The sequence below is a fragment of the Mixophyes fleayi genome, chromosome 4, assembly GCF_038048845.1.
Source record: "Mixophyes fleayi isolate aMixFle1 chromosome 4, aMixFle1.hap1, whole genome shotgun sequence".
NCBI lineage: Eukaryota > Metazoa > Chordata > Amphibia > Anura > Limnodynastidae > Mixophyes > Mixophyes fleayi.
Window position 1 is genome coordinate 72,158,263 of NC_134405.1, and position 27,383 is coordinate 72,185,645.

The following is a 27,383-nucleotide window of genomic DNA, read 5'->3' on the forward strand; positions in this document are numbered from 1 at the left end:
GTCAAATTATTATTATTTTGATTTGATGCTAATCGAACCAGATTGTACAGTTCTCAAATCACATTAATGCCGATTGGCAGCACTAAAAATAAAATAAACTTATTTAAAAAAAAACAAAAAACTTTTCTGAGAATGTTTCACACTTACATTTTTTCATACTTCCGGTCTAATTCATAGCCAGGCCATTCCAGGTAGCACACATCACGACCTTGCATATAGCCCACATCCGCGTAGTATCCCAGAGGAAAGGCCAGGCAGAAGGAAAAACTCCAAATGACACCGATGACAATCTTGGTGGCGGTAGCAGATAGCCTTGGCTTGAGCGGGTGGATGATAGCCATATACCTGTAAAGGTACATAGAAACAGGTATAGTAATGGTGCAAATGTGGTTGATTATTGATTTACAGATGCTGTATCAATAAGCAACAGATTGTTGGGCCAGGCTGTACCATCCATGTGGGATAACATAAAGTATCTGTAAAGAATTTTCTTTTTGCATTGAAAGGTGTACAATCCATAGTGTTTTCTACGTAAAATATTACATTCATCATCATCATCATTTATTTATTTATATAGCGCCACTAATTCGCTGTACAGAGAACTCACTCACATCAGTCCGTGCCCCATTAGGGCTTACACTCTAAATTCCCTAACACGTACACACACACACGGTCAATTTCATAGCAGCCAGTTAACCTACTAGTATGTTTTTGGAGTGTGGAAGGAAACCCACGCAAACACGGGGAGAACATACAAACTCCACACAGATAATGTCATGGACGGGAATCGAACTCATGACCCCAGCGCTGCTAAATGGCTTTTACATTTCAAAGTATTCCAAGGAGCAGAGATGAGCAAAACCCTTCAGAAATAAATGGTTTTAGCCATTTTATAGATTTGTGAATAAAAACACAGGAAGTTTACTCATAGGTATCACTCAATATGTGAATTGCTGAAATATTATTTTTGCTTGGTCACATACACACAGTGGAGCCGGCCATTTTTTTTTTGGGTGAACCTATATTGAGCCTATCAGTAATCTTTGAACTAGAGACAGTGCTGAGGCCTGAGACAGAAAATGTTCTTTTCCGCAGTGATATCACTAGTTCCTTGAGAATGGATAAGATGAATTCTTGTGAAAATTGGTTCCGCCCACAAAATGGTTTCCTCCACTGGGTGTAGGTGACTAGTAGGCCCAATATTGTGACTAAAGGGTACATGACAAACCATGAGAGAAATGGCTGGGTCTTGTGTAATCCTCTCACATTCTGTACAGTGGTGTTTATGGAAAATCCATCAAAACCATAAGCCATAGGAAGTGTTTTTATGCCTGAATACATACCTCCCACTACTACAAGATTTGGACATATTATGGCAACCCCAATCTGCCACAGGCACACTCCGATACCCCCTACACATACATTTTGCATCAGGAAATTGTCATGCACAAACTGGTACTGTTTCGGGGTATCAAATACCATGTTGAGATATGTGGAACAAGTAATTGCCACCAGGTAAGTGATTACAATTAGGACCATTCTCATTTGAGTTTTGGTCACTTTAACAGGACAACGAATGTCCTACAAAATTGCACAATCAGTATAATACTGTTAATTGTCACTAAATATTTTGCAAGAAAGTGAAGCAGTGCAGTAGAGCCTGCTCCATGTGTATGCATGCTTATATGAGTTTACAGTTTACTTAACCATCATGTGTCGTTGGTGAATTAATATTTGTCCATCTAGGGCCTGATTCATTAAGAAAAGTTAAGCAAAGTTTTCTTACTCAAGTTTTCAGGACAAAACCATGTTACAATGCAAGGGATGCAAATTAGCTTATTATTTTGCACATAATTGAAATACTGACTGTTTTTTCATGTAGCACATCAATACTTGATAGCTTATTTGTACACTGAAATTTAAAGTTGATCTAGAACATGCCCTACCCCAAATATAAATCTGCCATCACATTTTAAATGTACCTCCCTCTCCAATGCAACATAGTTTTGCCTTACTTACTTTTGCCTAACTTTCCTTCATTAATCAGGTCCCTAGTCTCTTACACTCATCCTATTAATATTAACCTTTATATAGCCTCAGCATATCACAAAGCGCTTTACAGAAAATGTTTAATCATTCACATCAGTCCATGCCTCAGTGGAGCCTATAGTCTAAATTCTCTATAACACACACACTATTATTATTCTGCTTAGTACACTTATATAGAGTGCTGACTTATTATACTACAAGAGTAAAAACACTAGGGACATTTTGCCAAGCCAATTCACATACCAGTATATTTTTTGGACTCTGGGAGAAACCCCCCAACACACACACACATTTGGAGAAACTCCACACAGATAGTACTTTTGTTGAAATTAAACCCAAGGCCCCAACGCTATGAGGTAGCAATGTTAACCACTGTGCCACCCATTCAATGGATTGGGGTTTCAAGAGAAGGTGGACATGAAGGTCTTCATCATAACACATCTGCTCTTTACAGATGTGTTTGTGTGACATTTATTACAATAGAGGACACTACTGTAAGTAACCTGGTCATTTCCTGGTGTATAAAATACATTCCTGTTAGTGTCACAGAGTGTGTGTGTGTTCAGCCAAAATATATGTTTACTTACATGCATATGGACACACAAATAATAAGGGAGGCGGAACATGACATGGACGTGTCTCATAACAAAATTTGGTGGCATGCCCCGTAATTCCAGTCCATCACTCTACTCTTCTGAGCAGAGGTCGGCACATATGCAGTGAAGCCATGTTTGAGACTTTATTGAGCATACTCCGCCCACCAGAGCATGCTTATAAGAGCAGAGTGGGAGCCTCTGGAGGGTGACTACTCATTGCCTGGCCCTCCTTACCTCCAGCAGCACCCCCTCCAGTAGTTCCGTCACAGCTTAATACAATTAAACAGAAAGAGAAAAGTCTATGATAGTGCATTGGAGAGATCACAGCTTAGCCTTTCCAAGCTCGTCTCCGATTGCTCTGAAGATGGCGTCACAGCTCTTCCCTATAGTGAAAGCACCGCCAGGGAGGGATCTTCTGATCCCTCCCCCGCAGACTGAACGCTCCTCCCTTTCTTCCTGTCACTAATGACTATGTGTTCATGTACTGACTGATGGCTACACAATGACTATTTCACACTGTTATGCACTCTTCCCCGGGACAGTCACTCTCCGGAGGTGCTGTCACGGCATGAGTATTATGATAGATAGCTCTAAAACATCTCTTAACGCTGTGATATGCAGCGATAAGAGATGTTATTAATGACCAAAAATTGCGGTTGTGTAATAAATATACCACATATACTGCTCTCACATTTCAGATTCAGAGATACTACTGGTATGCTGCAACAATCTTTACATACTGCAACTGTATAACAATTACATTCCTTTCTGACTGCTGTAACAGACTAATTACAGACCGAATCATTACTTAGAATTCATGGCATGGCTTTCATACCCGTCATTTCAATTAAAGGTGGGTAATTATGTAAATTGGATAAAATAGAACTGTTCCATAAAACCTGGGACACAATATCCATAAATAAGCACCATGAAATCTAGGCTCACACTGTGCTTCATTGACTCACAGATATAGATATTTAGGAACAGCATGTAAAAATCTCCAATATTAGACCCTGCTGCTAAGAGCTTACATTCTGACCCTATCAAAAGAAATCCTGTGCATAATAAAACACATGAAACCCAGGAGCTAACAATCTAATGGTATAATGGGAAATCCCACCCCGATGATAGAGAATGTCATTATTCAGTAACAATAAATAAAACAAATGATTCTATATAACTGATATAAAAATACATCATAGACTATACATAAACAAGGATAATTGAACGCTTCTGTTTCTTCCTTTAAACCCTATGCGTGAAGACCAAAAATGTTATGTCAACATGTATCTGACTACTTCACCCTTAGTATGTCTCATCAGTGTGAGATATGGATACTGATTGCTGTGTAAAGTTGAGGTTAAGTGAACTTTTCTTTTTTTTTTTTTTTTTAAAGCTATGGTGTATTGATTAAAAGATACAGCACAGAGTCTACTCTGTAAACTGAAGCTGCAGTCCCTCTTTCTGTGGGAGAAAAGAGCTTAAAGCTAGTTTAGATTTATAATGAAAACACATTCATTGATAATAGAAAGGTTGTAAACAAGTAGCAAGTCCTACCAAATATGGGAAAACACACATAGCACCATAAAGAAAGCAAGTGACAAGTAATGCACTAATTAGTGCAACTACTTCAGTAGGACGGAAAAAACATCTCGATCATCAAAGTATGTACTACAGTGCTGGGATATGTCCAAGGTTATTGAGATTTAACTTGGGCAACTTACCAGTAGTTTTATTAATGATCCTCTTATTGGGCATTACTACTGCTAATGGGTATCTTATTGAGCAATGTTTATACCACATCTTTTTGGACATTACTACTATTAATGGGCATTACTGCTACTAAGAGGCACATTACTGAGCTCTTATTGAACATTAGTACTACTGAGCATCTTACTCTGCATATTACTGTATTATACTGGTATATTAGAGCTTGTTAGGCATTTCAGATACTGCCGGGCAATGAAAATTGTAGCATGCCATGTTGGGTGTGGTCTGACATGTTAGATTGGGGTGGGCATTCTTAATGGCACATGACATTGCTTGGTATTCCTGCTGGCAGATTAGATCTTCTGGGCATTCTCTGTGGCAGTTTAGATTACATCTGGCATATCATACTGCTGGTATACTAGATCTTGCTGGGCAAATTTTACTTCTGGCGCTTAAGGTTGTGTTTGGGAAATTTTATCTTTCTTGACCACAGAATCTTAATGACAGCCCTTCTGGGATATAGATGCCACATATGCCCTATGGTTTAGTCAAGAGATGTATAATTGTGATGTAATTATTGTACTTGGCACAGATGCCTGGTCGGTCAAATGTGTATTTCTTCTGTTTTATAGATGTTGCCCTCCTACTAATATGCATTACCAAACCCCCTTAATTTAGATTTGACTCCACACCACACTAGTGCCCCAGGACACCACTCTACGATACATACAGTGTAGTAGCCATTTTATTGGCTAAACCATTGTTCAAGAGAATGCAGCTCACAGTTCCTTAAGAACCAGTCACATCACATCACATCTGTAATGTCATGGGTCATAGTGAATTAATAGACTATATTGGGTTCAGCCAGCCACTATGTGAGGGATGGTTACACCGAGCTGAGTAGAGAGGGGATCGTTTACAAAGAGCAGGAATTGAGTGGAGCAGCACATTTAAATATGCGCAATTTCCCATACTTTTATAGGTCGGCACAATGTTGTACACTACTTTTGTGCAATATTGTTGAAAGCTTCAAACTCAGATGTACTGCAGAAGTGAAAAGATCACCACAAACCATAGAGTCACAGAGAAACGCGTCAGTGCATTATTTACATCTTATTGGCACTTTGGATCCCTGTTTGTTTACATCTTAACCCTGGGGTTAGTTAATTTAAAGTGGATTGTGGTTATTTCAGGATTGATACTGGGACATTTGTATATTAACTCTCCAATCCCGTGGCGGCTATCTGGTGGGACAGGCATCTAATTACTTCCTATATTAATTACTTGCTGCATTGACTGCATGCTAAACAGCAATTTCACTACTTGACTGTTGTCCTCTAGTCCTAGTCAGGAGAATGTGGATTCATTTCCCAGTGATCCATTTCCTACAATAACTTCCACATGTTCTATCCAGGATTCCTATGTGCCTTAACTTATGATTAATTGCTAATTATCTGATGAATATTTGTTGATTTTATAGTTATTTATGTACAATTGTTTGGTTTATTATTAAACACTGTTTGTATTCAGCGCTCTCTGATTATTTTTTTGCTTTGGTTGTGATTTACAGAATCAGATATCTGTATATAGGGAGCTGCGGACCATTCCGTGTGCTGTTTCTCTTAATGATTTTTAGCGTCTGATATTATCTTTTATTTGTCTTTCTAGTATCACATTTTGCCTGCCATCCTATGGGAGTTTACAAGCCCCCTACCTTCCAAAATGTAAATATGCAAGATCACCAGAAAATGTGCCCTGTCCAGATTCACCCCTTTTCCATTCAAAAATTGGGAGAGTTTTGATAAAATCACACTATTGGGAGGTATGGAGCAGCCCATCCTCACCTATGCAGATGGTGCATTATGTGCTCCTATATGCTGTAAGAAATTTTGTTGAAGAGATTAATGATTGAATGATGGAAAAGACTGATTCCTGCCACATCTGAGGTGGAATATAGTTCAGGTAAACTTATATAGCAACTCCTTCACATATGCATTCTTTTTACCCCTTCTGATGATTTTAATATACAATTCCACAAACAAATACTTATTTTGGTATCGTGTTCATAGTTCAGTATACCCTTGTACTAATCCTGCAGCTATTGTTATTACCTTTTATATAACGCAGCACTGTATAATCACAGAATATAGATTCATCTACACCTAATTTAGTTAGAAGCCAATTAATCCACGTTCTGTTTTTGGACTGTGGGAGAAAACCGTGAGACCCCATAACTCCCAAATGTCCCGATTTTAGTGGGACAGACATGATTTCAGGGCTCTGTCCTGCTGACCAGTCTGGGGACATGTTTGTCCTCCTGGGTGGAAATGCTGGGGGGAAGGGAGGTATGTAATGGGCAGCCTAGTGCAGAACTCTGGTGACATGGCCAACCAATGACCATGCCCCTTTTGCAGCATGGCCACGCCCCCTGTCCTGCAGCCAGGGACAGACATGTTGGAAGGTATGGGACCCAGAGAAACCCCACGCGAACCTGGGAAGAATATTCAAGGTCTATGCAGATAATAACATGGCCGAAATCAAACCCATGAGTCCAGTTCTGCAGTGCAGCAATGCTAACCAAATGTCACAGTGCTGCCCACAATGGAAGACAATTTGCTTTCCAACTCTGTGCTTGACCTCATAATAGTGACACCAGCTGCAAGTTTTGAGCCACTGGCTTGTAAACGGGGTCAAGGTTGAAGGTGTACTTGGGTACAAGTACTACAATGACATGTATGGCAGAAAAATAGTTAAAGCTCCTACATTTATTAGCAACCTACTCTTTTTATTCTACCCCGAGAACAGTTAGTCTCAGTTTCCACATCTTAAGTAATTGTTTCGTTTGCCAACAATTGGCTTTTGAAGCTGAAACCTGCAATTCCAACAAGGCAGAAGAGAGGAAAAAGTCATTAGTAAACCTGTTAGTAATCATTAAGAATGAGTTTAGCTTTCTGTTACATTGAGGACAGCACAGGAAAACGAAGGGAGAAAACAAAAGCTGTCAGTAGGCACTCGACTTTATTTGAAAAATGATTAAATTTTAGGGTCAGAGTGCATTGTACCTCTTGCAATGCTCGGTCACTGCAGTATCACCTGGATATCACCTGCTGATGATAAATCCTGGGATTGTGCAGAGTATTATTATTGGTTTAAAGGTACAGTCGTCAGCTCCTATATAACAGGTCAGAACATGCCCCAAATGTCACATGGCACAGAAAGTGTTCTGCTGCTTGTGGAACATAAAATAAATAAATAACTGCTTGTCTTTCAGACTACGCCCTACACACAATATAACAAATGGTAGCACAAGGCACTCCATAACCACAGTAAGGACAATACACTAATATTGCTAAAAGGTGCCAATATGCACTAAATCATAGCAACCAATTAGACATTCATTTTTATTGTGCACTGAGCAGATAAAAAACAATTGCTGATTGGTCGTTATGGGTTAAGTGCACATTTGAGCAATGCCAGAAAATAAATCAGCACAGGCTGGACAAGGAATGTCCCATAGACAGGAACCTAACCACACCAACAAAGGTTGCTGTGAGTAGAAAGGTATCATAATTTATGGCATGTACATAGTAGGATTCTTGAAATAATAATATCTGAGAGTATAAAAACGGATAAACAGTACATCTAGGCTCCTCAATTCAATAAAAAAATAAATTGATGACTTAGACCAGCGGTGGGCAACAGGTGGCCCGCCAAGACTCCACCTGCTTTGCCCCAGCCGGGTGCTCAGGATTTTATCAGAACGGGGTCAGATGACTTCTGTGTCACGTGACCTCCTCTGCACCATGCAGAGAGCAGGAGGGTCTGCATTGTGCTCTCCCTCATCCGCTATACGGCCCCTTTGAAGGCTGGAAAGCAGCACAAGCGACCATCCAGCCATTTCACGTAGCCCATCAATGGCTTAGTCCGTATGTATTTGTAAGTAGCCTGCTGTCTCCTGTACTGTACCACTGTGTACAATATTGCGATACTAAGATTCCCTATCGTGTCCTGTGCAATTACTAAATATATGATACTATACACATCGAGGGGCAAAGATCCGTGGAAGCAGGGCTAGGGTCCGTGGCGCCCTAGGCACATTTACAAAATCGGCGCCCCCTGCCCGGCACATTTTCAAAATCGGCACCCCCACCCAGCACACTTACAAAATAGTGTGTAAGTGTACAGGGTGGGGGCGCCGATTTTGAAAATGTGCGTCTTTTCTTACCTGCTTCTAACTTGCCTCCTCTCTGCTCCGTCTGCTCCCCTCCACTCACTGACACTGTCGGGCCGTGATGATGATGTCATGCCTGACAGTCAGTCAGTGAGTGGAGGGGAGGAGACGGAGCAGAGGCGGTGGTGGTGAGCAATAGTCCCTCTCCCCCTCCCTGTGGATGTATGTGAAGCTGTGCGGCTGTGACAGGTATGGTCAGCGGTCGCCGTACAGTTTTAAAGAAATTTTTAATCTGTGGCGCCCTCCAGGTGCCTTCCAGAGCCCGGCGCCCTAGACAAGTGCCTAACCTTGCCTAATGGGAGCGCCGGGCCTGCATGGAAGAGCTCATCATCCCATGCCCTGGGCATTATTTGGAAAGCAAGTATTATTTTAAAATCCAGGTCTATAATAAAGATTAGTGAAATTTCACGCAAAACAAGTTTCATGGAGGAACAAGGTGTTTGGTAGAGACACAAAGATTCATTGATAGAATCTCCAAGTTTCTATTTTGCTCTGCCATTCTAAGGAATGCCATTCAGCATAGTGCTTGTAATTTACATTTTGCAGCATTTATAGTTTATGGGGCAGATTCAATTACCACAAGGTTCCCTAGTAGCTGTGTTCATGCACACTTTAACATGGGGCAGCACAGTCGCTTAGTGGTTAGCACTTCTGCCTTACAGCGCTGGGGTCATGAGTTCAATTCCCAACCATGGACTTCTCTGTGTTGAGTTTGTATCTTCTCCCCGTGTTTGCGTGGGTTTCCTCCAGGTGCTCCAGTTTCCTCCCACACTCCAAAAATATACTAGTAGGTTAATTGACTTATATCAAAATTGACCCTAGTCTGTCTGTGTGTGTGTATGTGTGTTAGAGAATTTAGACTGTAAGCTCCAATGGGGCAGGGACTGATGTGAGTGAGTTCTCTGTACAGCGCTGCAGAATCAGTGGCGCTATATAAATAAATGGTGATGATGAATTATGCTAATGAGAAATTAAACATGGAAACACACAGCCTGATGCTACTGTGGCACCTCTCTGCTAACGGATTTGGCCCTTTTTAGTAGATCTGGAATTGACTGGGACAATTCATTGCTCTGTATTTTGTCGTTGGGGAATCACATTGTATCACTTAAGACCAAATATTTTTTTGAACAGTTTGGAAAATATGAGTAAAAGATACAGCATATTGCGAAACCCACAACTAGGAAGCCAGTGTTAAATTTTTCCATCAATGTTATAGTGACAACAAACACAGTCCAAAGTGCATCAATTAACAGCTTCAGTGAATAGCACTAATTATGAGATAATTGATGCCACTGTTTAAAACAAAACACAGTTTTGTATTACTGTGTTCACCATATGCAGCACTAGAGGAAGCTCTGTCAACTACTAAGTGCCATCCCTTATCTGTAAATACAAGAGTAGTCCACAGGGGGGACTGCCTCCATGTTCCCTGTGCCAGTCCTCTAGTGGTCATTCTCCATGTATAATATGTTTGGAATGAGAGGAAAGAAACAGACTGGCATAGAGGGCCTCATGTACAATTAGAGAGAGGGTCATATCTTAGCCCAACTGTAAATTACAGTATAGAAAAAAAAAACTATTATATAGCTTTTTCCCTCATAGCTGGATTCTCCATAACTCTAAGTGAAGCTCCATGTATGTAATAGTCCTAGAAACCAAAGTATTACTTTTGTCCACTTGAGAAAAATGGCTGCAATTTTTTTTAGAAAAAAATGCATCAATAAGTCAATATTAATGTTTTAGGGGATTATTGGAATGTGGTAATGGAGGTATCTCCAGAAGGGTTAAGGTGTCTACTTATTATTTGGAGATAAACTCTTTCTCCATCAAAAACGGGTGTTCTCTCAATACATAAAGGACTTTGCCGGGTTTCTCCCTCTGAAACCTTCCCGCTTACTTACTATGGACAGCTGCGGTACAGGTAACACCGCAGCCCTCTCATCGCTATCGCCATCTCAGGATAATACTATACATAGAGAAAATGCTTGATTTATTTAAATAAACCATTTTCTCTTAGCAGATTCATTTAAAAAAAAAAAAAAAATTAAGTAAAATATTTTTAAACATTTTAGTTATTATTTTTTTTGATGACAGTGAACTGGAAGCCAAAGTTTGAGCTGTCGACAAAGCTGGGCCATGCATGCGGATATACATTGAAGACTGCCTGGCGAAGCAGGAAGACTCTTCTATCGCTCGGCTACCTCTGCGAAATTTTACGGGTAAATAGCAGTGACAATACATTAGCTAAATGGCAATAAAATAAGCGGAAATAGAAAATCTATGCCATGATAAACAGGGGGGTAAGAGACTAATGATATGCAAATCATAACTATCATTCATAATAGGTAGAAGAATTATGAGTTATTGAATGGCATTTTTATTGTCCTCAAAAAGTAATCCTTCTACCCACCATTGTGTTTATAAAATGACTGAACTAAACCCCTAGCAGCAGACTGTCCCTTTGTGTAAAAGTGATGGGGGAAGAATCTTAGTTCAAGATTGTCAAAAAAAATTGATGTTACTTTGTAGTTTACCTGAACAAGTTTGACAACTTGTCAAGATAATAATACCTAAAATATTACAATTGTCATACAAATATAAACATCCTGCAGAAAAAATGACTGCTTGTTTAAGAGAGCTGTAAGTTCATTTCCAATGTGAGGTTTCCTTGATTCCATGGACATAAGACTAATTGCTGCATATTCATTTTTGGAAATAATGAATAATCTAAATGATCAAACCCAAAACAGCTTAAATACTAGGATGTTAGAGCATAGGCTTTACTACAGGGGCTTCACTGCAACCAAAAGGCTCACCTTGTCTATAGACATCTTAATTAGCTACGATATTACTTGGCAGAGTCTGTAGATGCAGATATGTCTAATTATAGCTTTAGTCAGTAAGTCAATGATGATATGAACACTGGGCACTGGCTCCTGCATTGTAATTTGCTGCAATATAATTCACCCTATGGATCGTAATTCTCAGCAGAGTCCAGATATCGAGCACTAAACCCTGAAGGTGGAAACACATAAAGACAAACTGTAGCCAATTTAAAGCAGCACTTCCAAAAGTATCAAAAACCAAACTGGTATAATTTATCTCTCCTACATAGACTGTGAGCTCTCCAGAGCAATTCTTAACTCTCAGTGCATTCAGCTGTATTTATGTGAGTCCATTACGGTTACGTTAGTATTTCTTGTATAAAATGAGACTTGTAGCACCATATAAATAGAGATATACATATAGGCCCTGAGTCATTAAGGAGAGCAAAGCATAAAATAGGAGTAACTTTGGGCAAGACCATGTTACATTGAGCATTGGAGGGAGAGGTAAATTTAAAATGTGGGGACAGATTTATAGTTGAGGTAAGGCATGTCCTAGATCAACTTTAAATTTCAGTGTAAAAATAAAGCTAGCAAGTATTTGTCGGTTAGATGTAAAAACAGCCAGTATTTAATTTTTCTGCAAAATAATAAACTAATTTGCACCCCTAGCATTGTAACATGGTTTGTCCTGGAGAACATTTACTCCCCTTTTTTGCTTTACTTTCCTTAATGACTTAGGCCCATATAGTCTAATCTTACTGAAATAAAGGAACTACAATTTTCTTTACTTTTATCTGCTCTCACCCATCACAACTAATATCTTTTAGCGCGCGAATTTCAATGTTAAGTAGAAAAATCACTGGATTAATGCTGCAGAGAGCAGTTATTTTGATTTACTAAATTCAGGTATTCTGTAATTTATGTCACTGAATTTATGTCACTGACAATGGGCCTGAGTCATTAGGGAAGCTAAGCAAAAGTAAGTAAATAAGGCAAAATTATGTTGCATTGGAGGGGAGGTAAATTTAAAATGTGACGGCAGATTTATATTTGATGTAGGGAATGTCCTAGATCAACTTAAAGTCAGTGTACAAACAAGCTATCAAGTATTTGTGTCCTACATGAAAAAAACAGACAGAATTTTCCGTATGTGCAAAATAATAAACTCATTTTCACCCCTTGCATTGCAACATGGTTTTTTTCCAGGAGAAAACTTACTCAATTTTTTTGCTTAACTTTCCTTAATGAATCAGACCCGATGTGCTTACAGAACCTGGATGTCAATCACAAAATGACAGAACTTTATTTAAAATGTTTTTGTTTTGTTTACTATTAAAGGGCTACCTCAATTAAGGACTGAAAATAGCTCTAATGATGGAGCTTGGTGTGTACTCTGCAGGTGAAGAGGTAATATTATACTTGCCAGCTTTATGTAGTATTTGTTTATTGTTCTGTGCTGTTTATCCTGTGAGGTCTATTGTTTGTAATATGTGCAGCGCTGCGGATACCTTGTGGCGCCTTATAAATAAAGCATCATAATAATAACAATAATAATAATTCTCCTCTATCATAAGCAGCTATAAACACCCTACAAAATCAACAACCCAATGTACATAATACAAAAGGCTAAAATGGTAAATCTTAACATTTTAGCTAATCTTGTTATGGCCTTTCAGAAACCACCCATGTGTATGATTCCACCATCAGCAATCTTTACAGAACATTCATGTTACCTAGGAGACTTCTAATGCAATCACGAACTCTGCATTTATATGGCTCTAGAGTGATGAAAGATAGAGAAGCACCACCCTTCCTGAGTAGCTGTGTGAACATGTTGCTTGATGTAACAGAGTGATTTATGTGTACACAAATCCTTTATTTCTGGCTTTAGTCATGTCCAAAGCAGCTTTACAAGCTCTTTTATCTTGGGTGGCTCTTTTATCAGCAAAGCAATGCACATTTTCCTTGACATATATTGACCTATGGGATGACACACGTGTATGACTCTTTTGATTGATTTAACCTAGTCTAAAGTCAATACATGGTCAGATAAATCTCCATCACTTTGCACATTGAAATATCTCCTTTGCTCAGTTTTCCTGTCAGAGATAACACAGAACTGCTGTGGGCCATCTTCTGTAGACTCATACACAGCAGACATGTGTTACCAATAATACAGAGCGATATGGAGCACAGATTTTGTATATTATAACAACATAATGTACAGAAAATAATACCATTGAAAGCTGGCAAAATCAAGCTAAATATGTTGGACTTTTTTTTGTAACAATTTTGCATTTAACCCATTGGAGCCCATCATGTCAGTATGTGAAAATAAGTAAATGGCATCTTTAGCCTTGCATTGATCAAGTATTTCATATATAATCTCATCCTGGTCTAAATGGATAACTAAAACTTGTGAAAGATAAATGTCTATACTCTATACTTGAATTTGTGGGCCTATAGACTGTTCATCCTCTGTCTGGACACATTTATCAGCTATTGCTTTCCCAATACTGTCTAGACAGATGCTCACTAAGGTGATGGTTTCCAGTTACCCGTCACCCCCCCCCCCCCCCCCCTCCAGTCAGGACTCGTTAACAGACTGCCCCCCTTCTTCGGGACCAGCCAGGGATCTATAGATCTGTCCGTACCCCTCCTGTCTACAGTATGAGTCACCCACCCCATTCTTTCAGGAGGCAAGTGGCATGTCATACTACAGGAAAAAGGTGAGGCAGACAGAAGAGTCTGCCTCTGAAATGTACAGATCCAAATGAAGGAAGGATAATGTAGGGGGAGGGCTCTTACTGTAATAGGGGGGATTCATTTAATGGTGAGGGTGGGTGATAATCATTTATTAGTGGGTGGAAACTATTAATTTATTGGTGGAGGACACTTTATTTCATGGTGAGTACTATTTAATTTAATAGTAGTCTTAATTTAAGGTGGTGTGATGACCTTATGTAATTAATGCTAGGGTGGTGTAGGACTTTTTGGGAGAGTTTAAGGAGAAGGGTTATTATTAATTGAGAATACCAATTATTTAATATTGGGGCAGTTTGTGGGTAGGGGGTAGGTTTAATTATTAAATTTAAGTACCATTAATTTGATATCACGTCATGGTGGGGGGACCTAGGTCTATCTATTAATTCTGAATGCTATCAATTTAATTTTGGGTGTAATTGGGGAGAAATAGGTCTAGCTATAAAATGTGAATGCTATTACATTTGTTTCTGATCTGAAACTACTACCATTTAGAATTTTCTGTTTTCCATCATTCACTTGTGTTAACATATGTTCTGATTTTCATTAACATCTTTATAAAAGATAAGGAAACTTTGATTAATTCTAAAACTAATTAGCACAAATAAAATATGTGTTTTTTCCTTGAAGATGGTAGCTTTGAAGCTGATTGGTTGAGACAAAATGGTCATTTTGTATGTCCAATTTCTAAATATGGAATAGAGATGTTAATTAGATAACGTTAGAGAAGAGCGTCAGAGGGGACACAGAACGTTTTTCAGAGCACAAACATTGGATTTTCAAGTTCCTCAGCTTAAAATTACAATTACTGTCGTGGTTATTTACATTTTAACAAAAAAGGCCCCACAGTGTCTTACCTTGCTGACCTAAGGACGGTAGGCATATGAAATGAGTTACATATGAGCATTTAGTAAAAGTCCCTTAAATGACAGGGATGGGCCATAGACAGACAGTATTTGCACATAGAGTGCATTTGATGTTCACAAGTAGTGTTTGCATTCCCATCCACAGACAGAAAAAATTCCAGGATAAAGATATTCGCTTTGCAGGCGATAACACACTGCAAAAGTAGCATTGAGCTGAGACGGAGACTTGCATTGTTGTGTTGCATATGCTTGTTATAAATGACTTCCTAATGTAACCATACCTCCCAACATTAATGACATCCCCTTCCACTAAAAACACTTCTTCTTTGCTGTGTGCCCCTGCTGCTGCTTATGACACTGATTGGTGCAAGTATAAATCTCCTAACTTTCGCGGAATCGGGACATTCCTAATAATCAGAACCATGGGACAGTCCCCACAATTTGGGACTGTCCATCCTAAATCAGGAGAGTTGGGAGGTACGCATTACCCTATTCATACACAAAATAATAATGTAATGAAGTGTCATACACACATGACAGAACATTGTCTTGGCAGTGTTATTAATACATGTCTAAGTTGCATGTACCATATAAAATGTCATTATATAGAAACACAAATACAAATTAAATAAAACATCTTTTGTTTTCAAGTGGGAAACTTTTTTCCTGCAGTTGTCCAAATTGAAATATCCATTAAATAATGTGAATAGATGGTCGCGACTTGATATAATATAGTCTGGATGCTAATGAATTAAGTACTATTAGCCAATCTAAAGCGACAAGATAGTGCTGCTGATAGTAATCAACCTCATTGTGTAGCATTGCTTCATCCCTCCAGCACAACCATTGGCCTAAACGGCATATCTCTAAATGTGACTCTACATGTGTCACAATTATGTGTACCGGCCCTGCTGTACTTGGCATACGCTTGCCCACCGGTTCCTGTCCCCTTCCCACTTCAACAAGTCAACGATATAAAAGCCTATATTCAGACGTATGCATATTTGGCGTTCAGTATGAAAAAGAGAAACTGCGCCCACTTTAAAACAGCACTTTCAAGATTATGCAAACCAAACTGATATAAATGATTTAATTCCTCTTTTTCACTGTTTTCTTTCTTACATGGCCTGTGAGCTCCTCAGAGCCATTCTTACCTCTCACTGCATTCAACTGTATTTATGTCCATTACAGTCATGTTATTATTCATTCTTATATTAAACGACACTTGTAGCACCACAGAAATAAACATGGACATATATAAATAGTCTAATCTTACTGAAATAGCCTATAAAGGTACTACAATTGCCATTACTTTTGTCTGCTCTCATCCACCACCAGCAATTTCTTTTAGCGAGCATGTTTCGATATTAAGTAGCAAAGTCACAGGATTAATGCTGCAGAGAGCAGCTATTTACATTTACTTATGTCATTAGTTCTGTAAATGATGTCATTGACAATAGCAAAGCCCCTTTGGTGATCTGACAATCGATACAATCCTGAAAAAATAGTGACTATTAGGCTGTACCGCATCTCATTAATGTGGTAAAGAGGGTTCAGACTCCACTATAGGAAAGTCACTTGTTCCGGATTCTGTCCTTCTTTCCTGTCTTCCTTATGGCAACAATGGCTCCATTTCACCATCACGTTGGTTCGACTCTTATTTATTGATACAGAGTACGTGTAAATTTCCTGGTTGGGTTTTCCTTTATATTCAGGTTGTTTATATAGTGATATAAAGATGCCCCTTGTGAAGATGAACATCCATAGCAGAGTCTAAAGATTCAGCATCTTTCCAATATTGTTTTACTTGCCAACATTATTCTCTGTCTGTTCATCTGACACCTCAGCTACATTTAGATCCTGCACCTCTTCTTGCTTTTTGTGTCATTTGTAGTCTATGGAAGTCTCTGTACCGACGGGGCACAAGCTGGGATATTGTCATGAAATAGCAATGACAGGGTTAATGAAGTAATCAACTCTAGATGTGAACACGTTAAAAGGTTAATTGAAAGCATTTCAAAAAAGGTTTTGGGCTCAGCCAAGTAAATTTGCTTATACTCAACATAGACTCGCTGTGGATTGTGTGGTCATGAACCCCAACAAAGAATTTTTACATCATTAGAGGCATAAATAACCAAGGTAATGATATTTCTTGCTATCGGCACATATGGTCTCTGATCAATCTTGCCACTTACACAGGTCAAAAAATGTAATGAAATCACATCCGACCCAAATACTCTACAACTGTCTGCCATGGCTAAATATTTTGAAAAGGTTTCTTAAAGCTCAGCGCCATTATATTAAGCCAGCCATCCAATTTAGCACTTTGCTGCCATGAATACAAAGGTGTTAATCGCTGTTTTCCAGTAGACACCATTCGATCACATGACAGTGGCTGGTAGAGTTTTGAAGTTCTTCCACTTATCGGAAACCATGGATCTTGATGTTCCACTGCTGCACACAATGCTTGCTGGCGGTGTCTGGTCCTACAAACCTTTGCTATCGAATCTCCTGATACTGAGATTCAAGTTTCATCATCATCATCAGTTATTTATATAGCACCACTAATTCCACAGCACTGTACAGAGAACTCATTCACATCAGTCCCTGCCCCATAGGAGCTTACAGTCTAAATTCTCTAACATAGACACACACACACACAGAGATACTAGGGTCAATTTTTGATAGCAGCCAGTTAACCTACCAGAATATTTTTGGAGTGTGGGAGGAAACCGGAGCACCCGGAGGATACCCATGCAAACACAGGGAGAACATACAAACTCCACACAGATAAGGCCATGGTTGGGAATCGAACTCATGAACCCAGTGCTGTGAGGCAGAAGTGCTAACCACTAGGCCACTGTGTGCTAACCACTAGGCCACTGTGCTGCCCAACTCTCCCTTTATATCAGTTCATTTTAATGGAGCTTTATGTGCACCTTGACATAAATGAGAAAGAGAAGAACAATCTGGTTGGTCCTACCACTGGTGAATTTAAATGACTGCTGGTTTAGGTGGCAATGCAGCTTTAAGCACTACACAAGCACTTCCTGGTTACCAAAGCCCAAGGTGTTTATGCAATGCCATTCTCTGGAACGTCTAGAAAGAGACTTTATCCATCTATGCCATAATAAGATATCTGTGGGTGACAAGACAAACAGTGCACTGAAGGAAACCTTCCTGTTTACCCTGCTGCTTTTATTTGTTTTGGAACATAACAGATCACTTGGAATCCAAATAAACTTTTCCTAAGTCTCTTGTGATGCTGAACAAAAGACAAAAACCTAACTTAGAGGACTGAAGAAGAGGTGAAAATAACAGCTGAAACCAAATGTACAGCTTCATACCAAACCTAATGATTATCTGGTCAGGGAGTTATCTATTAAAGATCACAACCACACCTATATTTGTATTTGTAATCTATGTCCCCTAAAAATTGAACACTAGGATAAATCCACTGAGCAGGGTTACACTGAGTAGCAGATTCTGAATGCAGAGGTGAACTAGCAAGATTGCTAGAATGCTCCTTTATAGGGTTTACTGCTATGAACATGTCATTTTGTGCAATATGTAGAAAGAAAACACCATTATAGAAAATATTACGTGTTTTAAACTATATCTTATTGCACTTTTGGGCAAGGGTATGGCACATTGACCTTTAATATGTATCTTAGTATTTGTATGTTCATTATTGGTCTGTCACAGTTAAGATTTGATAAGTCTTAATTTTTCTGGCATACGGTAATGTATATTTGAGCATCAAGCTGTTATATCTAGTCTGCTAATTCCTCAGAGGAAATATTATGTAACAATTTGAACCAGACAGATCTTTATGCAAGAAAAAATAATATCTCAGGTACTGATTGAACAGCAACATATGGATTTCTATTAGAGATGCTCAGGCTTAGTTTTCAGAAAACCAAGCCCACCCGAACATCGCAGATCTGAGTACCGAGCCTAGCCGACTCGGTACTTTCCCGCTTCCTCGGATCTGAAACTAGGCAAAACGTCATTGTTGTGTCGTTGGATCTTGCGGGTTTTCGATTCCATAAGTACCTCGCTCCCCAAGAGACCCAGCGCCATTGCTCACACAGAAACAGGGATAGCAGTGTTCTTTGTAACTCTCCAGTGACATTGCTCAGTGCTATTGCTTACACAGAAACAGGGGTAGCAGTGTTCTTTGTCACTCTCCAGTCTCCAGTGCCATTGCTCAGTGCCATTGCTCACACAGAAACAGGGGTAGCAGTGTTCTTGTAACTCTCTAGTCTCCAGTGACATTGCTCAGTGCCATTGCTCACACAGAAACAGGGGTAGCAGTGTTCTTTGTCACTCTCCAGTCTCCAGTGCCATTGCTCAGTGTCATTGCTCACACAGAAACAGGGGTAGCAGTGTTCTTGTAACTCTCTAGTCTCCAGTGCCATTGCTCAGTGCCACTGCTCACACAGAAGCAGGGGTAGCAGTGTTCTTGTCACTGTCCAGTCTCTGGTGCTATTGCTCAGTGCCATTGCTCATACAGAAACAGGAGGGGTAGCAGTGTTCTTGTCATTTGACAAAAACTGACTGGAAATGAATGTTATTGAGGTTAATAATAACTTAGGGAAAAAAAAGAGCCAAATTATGTGATTTTAGCATTTTTTAGCAATTAAAAAAAACAAAACAGATTCAAAACCAAAACCAAAACACATGGGGGCGGTTTTGCTAAAACGAAAACCAAAACACGAATTTAATACAGATCCAAAACCAAAACCAAAACACAGGGATCAGTGAACATCTCTAATTTCTATGTAGGAACATATCTAAAGTTACCTGTCTTCATGCTCATTGTATTTACTTTCAGCATACACTACAAAAGGACACTCAAGTGATGCATCTTAATATATGTGTGTTTTGCTTATGGATCTATCAGTCCCTCGGTACCCAAGAAGTACCTCATCTTGCCCAATATGATGCCCACATTTTCCCCATTAAACAATACTATAAAACAGAAGTCCTTGGCAATACTGAATGTGATCCTGTGCACGGAGGACATGCACAGAGCATAGACATGGTCTTAACTGGAGGTGGCAAAGGTGGTAAGTAAAGCAGTTGTGTGTGCCTATTATAGTCAAACACAGGCCATATCTGGCATAGTCAACAGGCCTGAGCGATTCATGTCAGGATGTAAAGGGTTAATAATGGGTAGACAAGGATTGGTATTTTGTAGCGTGGACAATTTTAGCTAGGAGAATAGTGATGCCTACAGAGGTGGCCATGTTAAAGGGTGGCATCTCCACCTTCCTCCCTTTTACTGGCATGGTAACAGCTTTTTTGTAACTGTGACCTTGGCAAGGAGTTCCTTGTGGAGTTGAGGTTGCAGAAGGTGACTCATGATATTGTTTGTGATAGTTGTAGAATGGAGCGCATTCAGATGTCCGGTGGTCCCTCAGTGTTGGGGGTATATTTACTAAACTGCGGGTTTGAAAAAGTGGAGATGTTGCCTATAGCAACCAATCAAATTCTAGTTATCATTTATTTAGTACATTCTACAAAATGATATCTAGAATCTGATTGGTTGCTATAGGCAACATCTCCACTTTTTCAAACCCGCAGTTTAATAAATATACCCCATGTCTTTTTTACAGCTAGCGACACCAGTTTTGTTAGCATTAATATGTTTATCCTCAAGGCTACTTGTCTGGTTGGTTATCTGCGCTGGCGGCCTAGTTGACTGTTCAAGTAACATGATAATATATATTTTTGATAACACATTATTTGTTTACTGAAAGTGTTTTAAGTATTTCTGTTTAATAAAAAGCACCACTTTAAAATCTGGTCAGACATTCTTGTGGGAAATGAAGAAGGGATATGTTGGTGAGTGAGGTAACGTGGGAAGGTATTGCTAAGCTTTAGTTAAATAATTCTTTCTCTCTCTAGCTGTTATGGAACTACACCCCAGCATTTTCTGCCAGGCAGTCACCAGGCTTAACCAAGCAATGACTTCAGCTATTGTGAAACTACAAGTCTCCAGCAGGCACTTCCAGCCACACATTCACACATATTTAACACTGAAACAGACTTAAGTAACCTGTGGTTCTCCAGCTGCTATGGGACTACACGTTTCATCATGCCCTTCCAGTCATTAGGTGTAGGCAACCAGTGGCTCACTATCTGTGGAGGAACCACAAGTCCCAGTATACTCTGCCAGTCAGATGGCAGAGTAATCTTGAACTTGAAGTTCCACAATAACTAGAGATCCAAAGGTTCCCTACGTGAATGAAGTACAAGGTTGTACATAACATTAAGTATATATTTCTTACATACAGTATTGTTTGTGGATAACATTTTCAACAAAATTATCAATGACAAAGGTGCAGATCCTGTCTCAATGGTGCCTGTAAATAGGATTGGAAGATGATCTCACACACAGGGACATAGTCATTGTCTGAGGCACACATTATGAAGGCCAATTGCCCAATATTGGCAGCATTATCGCAGCATACCTGCCAACATTTGGGTAAGCGGCTAGGGGCAGGTGGCGTAGCCACGTCACAATGGGGCATGACAAAGCCCGTGGGTGTGCTAGGCTGCCCTGTTCTCTCCACCCCTCACCTCCAAAAACCTTCATTGCCATGCAGAGCAGCAGTGAACAGACAATACTTACCAAATTTCCCACCGATGGGGACAAAGCTGTCGAAAACGTGAATGCAGGACAGAGCCCCCAAATGGTTACTGTCTGTCTTAAATTCGGGACGGTTGGGAGGTATGTCACAGAGTGTGGCCAGCATTAGTCTTTACAAGGTTTTTTTTTAATTCTCTTTTTTTATAACAGCAGAATATAAACAACACTCATACAAGACAAATGCCTAAGTAGTCCTCTATATATCACACCTAGGGAGAGAGCACTTGTAAATAGCAGTACACAATGCAAAAAGCCCGGAAAGCCCACTAGGACTAGAAGTATAATACTAACAAAATGATAAAAACGATACAGAGGAAAGAGCAGAAAGACATATAACACACTAGCATGCATTTAACGCTGCTAAGTTTTTAAATAGTTATTTTTGGGGGCTATCATTGTTGGAATGTGCAGTTATTATCATTGTAGTTATTCTCCCTCAGGATCAATGACATCAACAACTTGCCAACTCTCCCGGAATGTCCGGGGGACTCCCGCATTTTGCGAGAGTCTCCCGGGCGAGTGTGGCAGTCTCCCGGATCTGCCCACTTCCAAGTGAAGTGGGCAGAATTAGCTCCCAAACGCCGCGATTCACCAGGAATCGCTGCGTTTGGCCCAGCTGTCAAATGACGCGTCAAATGTTTGCGTCATTACTTCATGGGGCGGGTCCAAAATGAAGCGCATTTTGGAGTCCCCCCGCCCGCCCGCCACGCCCACCTCCCCTGCAGCCTCCCGGAAAAGAAGAATATAAAGTTGGTAGGTATGAATGACATTGGTGAAAAGGGTTAAACAGGTAAAACATACTGCACTGACTTTCGAGAAATACGATTCATTCCAAAGGGGTTAATCCTGCTTCCCCGACTTTCAGGCAAAGCGATTAGTGTGAAAATATTCCAGTTCATTGTTAACCAATATATGTATTTCTCTTAATTGCTCTGACACGCCATCAGACACATCCACAAATTAATCTCAGGTCTCTGCACTGTAAAATGACATGTTTTATTACTTCAAAAATTAATAATTACTGCTCCAAGTCATTTCAATTCACATGCGAGCGCTGCAAGATCAGAACAAGGTATTGTCAGAAGATACAACCATCCATTCTCCTTCAGCATTTCAAAATACAAGCGTAACATTTGTTATGACTGGTGCAAGATTACTGGTAGAGCGTTTCAATACCTTATATCAATATTTTTATTAGCTTGCATAGTGTGCATGGTTTTATACCACGCTATCTGAGTTTAGAACAAATTCAATATTGAAGAACCATAAACAAAGGGTTTGAAAATAAAATGGCTAGAAGAAGTGGGTAATTCAGCCTCTTGCCAAGCTGGTGTGATGTAGTACAGAACAGTAAACTGCGATATGCAGCGATAGAAAGTCTTCGTGATGAAGGGGTCTTGATAAATAGACTCCACGGAGGTAGAAACGGAAGTTCGAAATGTGAACAGTAGAAGAACTGATATGAAAAGATGTCAGTGACCGAAGTAGAATTAGAGTTGATTGTGTCTTAGATGTAAAACCATTTGTGAGCCATGTGCACGGGTACAAAAACTAAATATACTGAAATGGACCACATTTTTCTGTATCAGTCGAGTGTCCTCCCTGGTTTGCCCGAAATGTCTGTGTTAAAGAACATAATAAGGATCAATATTCCTTTTCTAAAGACGCATTCTGCTCTATTCAATGTGAGCTGAATGGAATGCAGCACAGAAGGAGGAGCAATGTGAGTTGCTATAATTTGCCAACTGCCCCTAATTTTCTAGGACAGTACAAGGTTTCAAAGATATCCCTAGAAATGTCCCTATTTTTCAATACTGACAAACGGCAATTCACCTATATAGCCCCACATGTGATGGGGTTAGTTAGGTACCATTGCTCATCAGCAAAGGGACTTTAGAAATGATTGTGAAATGTTCACAGCCTTGATGTTCATGTTGGTGATAATGTGTGGAAGAAGATAAAAAAAAATAGATGGCTAGGACCCAAGGCCAAAATAGCTAATATGTCAAAGGTATTAGGGATCTTGGTGTTGGTTATAAATGTGAGGGCTCGTTGTGATTAATAAGGGGGTGGTAACATGAAAATGTAACTATATTCAGTAACATTAGGCATGTAAATGGGCTCATCTTGGTTGAGTTGTGAATAACAAGGGAAATCTAGATGTGACTTGATAACATTTGTAATAATACAGCAACATTTGGGGACACAGGAATGTTACCAATCAGGGGGACAGGCAGGTCACTATGGAATTGTGCACTCTGGAACGGCAGCTAATGGATAAATACAATGCAGCCCTCTGCCAGGCTTCAGTTCTACGCCACTAACTCTTGGACAAGACATTATAAAAGGCCTGGTACAGGTGTATTACCAATTATTTTTCATGTGAAGGCCACATTCCAGTATCTGACATTATATGGATATATATATATAATAAGATCTAGGAAGGCACACCGATTTGCCACCATTTATCAGAGTGCAGGCAGCTGCCTACATCTTCCATTGTTTTGCTGATATTTTACATTCTAATGAAATCCTCCGGAGTTCTGTTCTGTACTGTGAGCTTCTGCTTGGAAGCCAAATAGCCTTTTATCAGTTGCTAATTGTGTTTACCAGATATCCCGCTAAAGAAATCATAGATTCATTTGACAGACACACATTGAGCAATGTGCCAATGAAATAATAGTAAAACCGTTTGAAACTAGGGACTGACACCAGGCTATTTGTAAACAGATAAGAACGAATTGGATTTTCAGACAAAAGTTATAATAAGAGGGGGCATCTTAGTGGCTCAGATGCTTCTAAGTCCCCATCAATTTCTGTTTCAGTGATTTTCAATTTTATTCCTCCGTCTACCAGGCCATGATATTTTTCAAGATGTTCTTACATTAAATCACAGAGGTGAATCTGTATGAATGACCCATCAACTGATTGACTGACAAGTATCTATAGGAGATGAGCCTGAATGTCCCACACTGTTATTGGGAGAGGAGTCTTCAAACCACTGCTCAATGTATTGTAACAGCAGGAACCAGAGGAAAATGTAATTCCCATTCCATCTCCTGTCCTCCGAGCGGAGAAGTACAGGACAATGATTACCTAAAGTACAGCCTGCACTAAGCTCTCTTCTTGTACGCTCTGCTTTAGAGGCCTCTATTTATCTACCTGTCCCTTGAGTGTGTCACTCTTGAATTGAAAATACACTGTGTTCCTTTTCTGCTTCCTGCTACAGACGCAGTGTCGGCATCCCTGCTGTTCCAAGTCTGTGCCTTTCCTCTGCCTCTCCTACCTGAAATCAAGTTTCTCAACCGCCTCGGGCAAACCTGTGTTACTGTTTACCCTTTACCCTATCTCATAACGATGGATTTGACGTCAGAGTAAAAATACAGCTCCAAATGAAAGTTTGATCTGTAGGCGAGCAAGAAATTGTGCAGTAAGATGCATTTTGAATATTTAAAGAAGTACGTTTTTAATTTACATATCTGTGTAATGTCTTAGTGTCACCCGGAATCCTTTTGCAGTGAGTGTAAGTCAGGAATGTGAAATTACTCTGCTATGCATGCTTGGCTGTGAATCAACAGGATGAGGCCAAAAGACATTCAGAAATTACCATTATACCTGTCTCCTTATCTTTCTATCTACAGCATAAAAAAGGCATTGTCTTAGGAATCCGACTGTGAGCTCATTCTCACACCAATATAATAACATGGTAGGTGTCAAAAACAGATCCTCCAACATGAGCCACTTCCCCCATACAAAATACTATGTTCCCAAAATTCCCATTTAATTTACTATTGCAGACACCTGACCTTTTAGGATTATGAGAGAGAGTTGTTAAAGATAATTTAATTAATTCAGCCTGTGTAACTGCAAAGACAAATTAAAAGGAATGTTTGGGAGGAGACTATTTTTGTACTGGGTGGAAAGGGTTAAGTTCGAAGTGACACAGGCTGCTCAGTCATGTCTGCTGTGAACCTTCCGGTAAGGACTGTTTAAAAACTGTAACTGCCAATGTGTTGCATTGGATTTCTGGACAGTCTACTCTGTCAGCGATTTCATGGTGGGATTACAAGAAGTAGAGCTTCTATGACATTGCTAATGTCCATTAATCTCCTTGTATGGACATGACTTTGCATTCCATTAGCAGATGTCTAGTAGGCTATGTGATGGCTCCCATTTAGAACCCTTTGGAAAAGATGAACTCGGGATGAGTAGGTATAGAGGCATAATATTTGTATACAAGGTTGCACCCTGACATACCTCTTCCACAATGTAAAAATCCACGTCAAGTTCACTGACTGTGTTCATGAGAGTGTAAGCCTAAAATTTACTGGATTCCATGTGGTAGATCCAATAACAATGTCTTGTATTACACAACATATACTGCAAATAATATTCTTGGGCTATTGGCCACGAGTGACATAATTGGGACTGCTACTACAATGTGCTGGGGGCATTGCTGGTATTCTCTGTGTTGTTGTACTGCTGTGGGTTACTTACAACCAATATATGTAAGGCACTGTGTGTATTGTGTGTGGGACACTGCTGATGGATTATGTAGAGCACTAAGTATGTAGGGCACAGCCTTGTATTGAGTAGACAATAAGGAAGGCGCCTTCAATTACATTCATGGCCAAATCTCATTGAACAGTAGGATTTGACATTCTTGCATGAATACACAGGCTGAATGTCTTCAACAATTCCACTTGTTATGAATTCACCTCCTTTTCTTTAGACAGCTAGTAACACTTTCACAGTTTGTAGTTTGCACCTGAGCCTGCCCCTTGTCAACCGTGAGCCCTTGTTTTAGCACTTCCCTCCTGCACAGTGTTAATCCCTTATAGTATATGAACAAGTCTTTTTTTGTTAATACTTATTTTTTTAAACCTTCAATCATTTCTTTGGGGATAAGGATTCCTGATGAAGGGTGACCTTGATTCACTCGCAATATTAGAGGATAAAGTCCTTTTATTTCTTTTTCCAACAAATATACACACACAAATATACACACAGAGTCATTTATCTCTATTAGAAAAGCTGAACTGAATATCTGAATGTCACTACCGACAGTGGGCAGGTGAGAGGTGGTTGGGGTCAGCCACATGCATGAGCTCATAAAGAAGTGAGAGGCAACCCGAGGCACTTTAGGGGCCCTCAAAAGGGACGCTCATTATGTTTAGTCTCAAATACAAGTTAAAACAATACATTTAATCCAAGGAAGAGACACCTGTCTGTAAAAAACACATCAGCAGTCATTTTAAGCAAATGTTCTAAACTGTAACAAGAATATCAAGAAGGAGCTGGGGCCGCAGGTGACGACAGTTGCCCATCACTGTCTCAGAGAGATTAAAAGAGGCTAAAGCAAAACTTTTAATGCAAAGTAAGTATCATATATTCTCTACGATAGAGTGTCTAAGAAACTATTGCATCTAGGAATGGACTGTTGTTCTACTATCTCACAGTATGGATGATTAGATTACAATGTAAATTGTAAGCTTGTTTGATCAGGCCATCTTTACTTTCAGCTTCATGCATTCTTGATTCTATGAGACTCCTGGCAGAGCAGTGCAGCCTCCCACATCCCACCCACTTCCCTAGTGAAGTGGATGGGGTGAAACTTAATGACACGATTCACAGCAAATCGAATCATCTGGCTCCGCCCCCACAATGATGCAATTCAAG

General features: G+C 39.7%; 1 protein-coding gene across 3 annotated transcripts in view; it reads right to left on the reverse strand.

The window, feature by feature from the left end:
- The window catches only part of TACR1 (tachykinin receptor 1), a 155,817-nt gene that overhangs the window by 73,381 nt on the left and 55,053 nt on the right, over positions 1-27,383 (reverse strand). For all 3 annotated transcript variants that reach the window (XM_075207444.1, XM_075207443.1, XM_075207442.1), the window contains exon 2: positions 148-345. In XM_075207444.1, the coding sequence (XP_075063545.1) occupies positions 148-345 (198 nt within the window). The remainder of the gene's footprint in view (positions 1-147; positions 346-27,383) is intronic.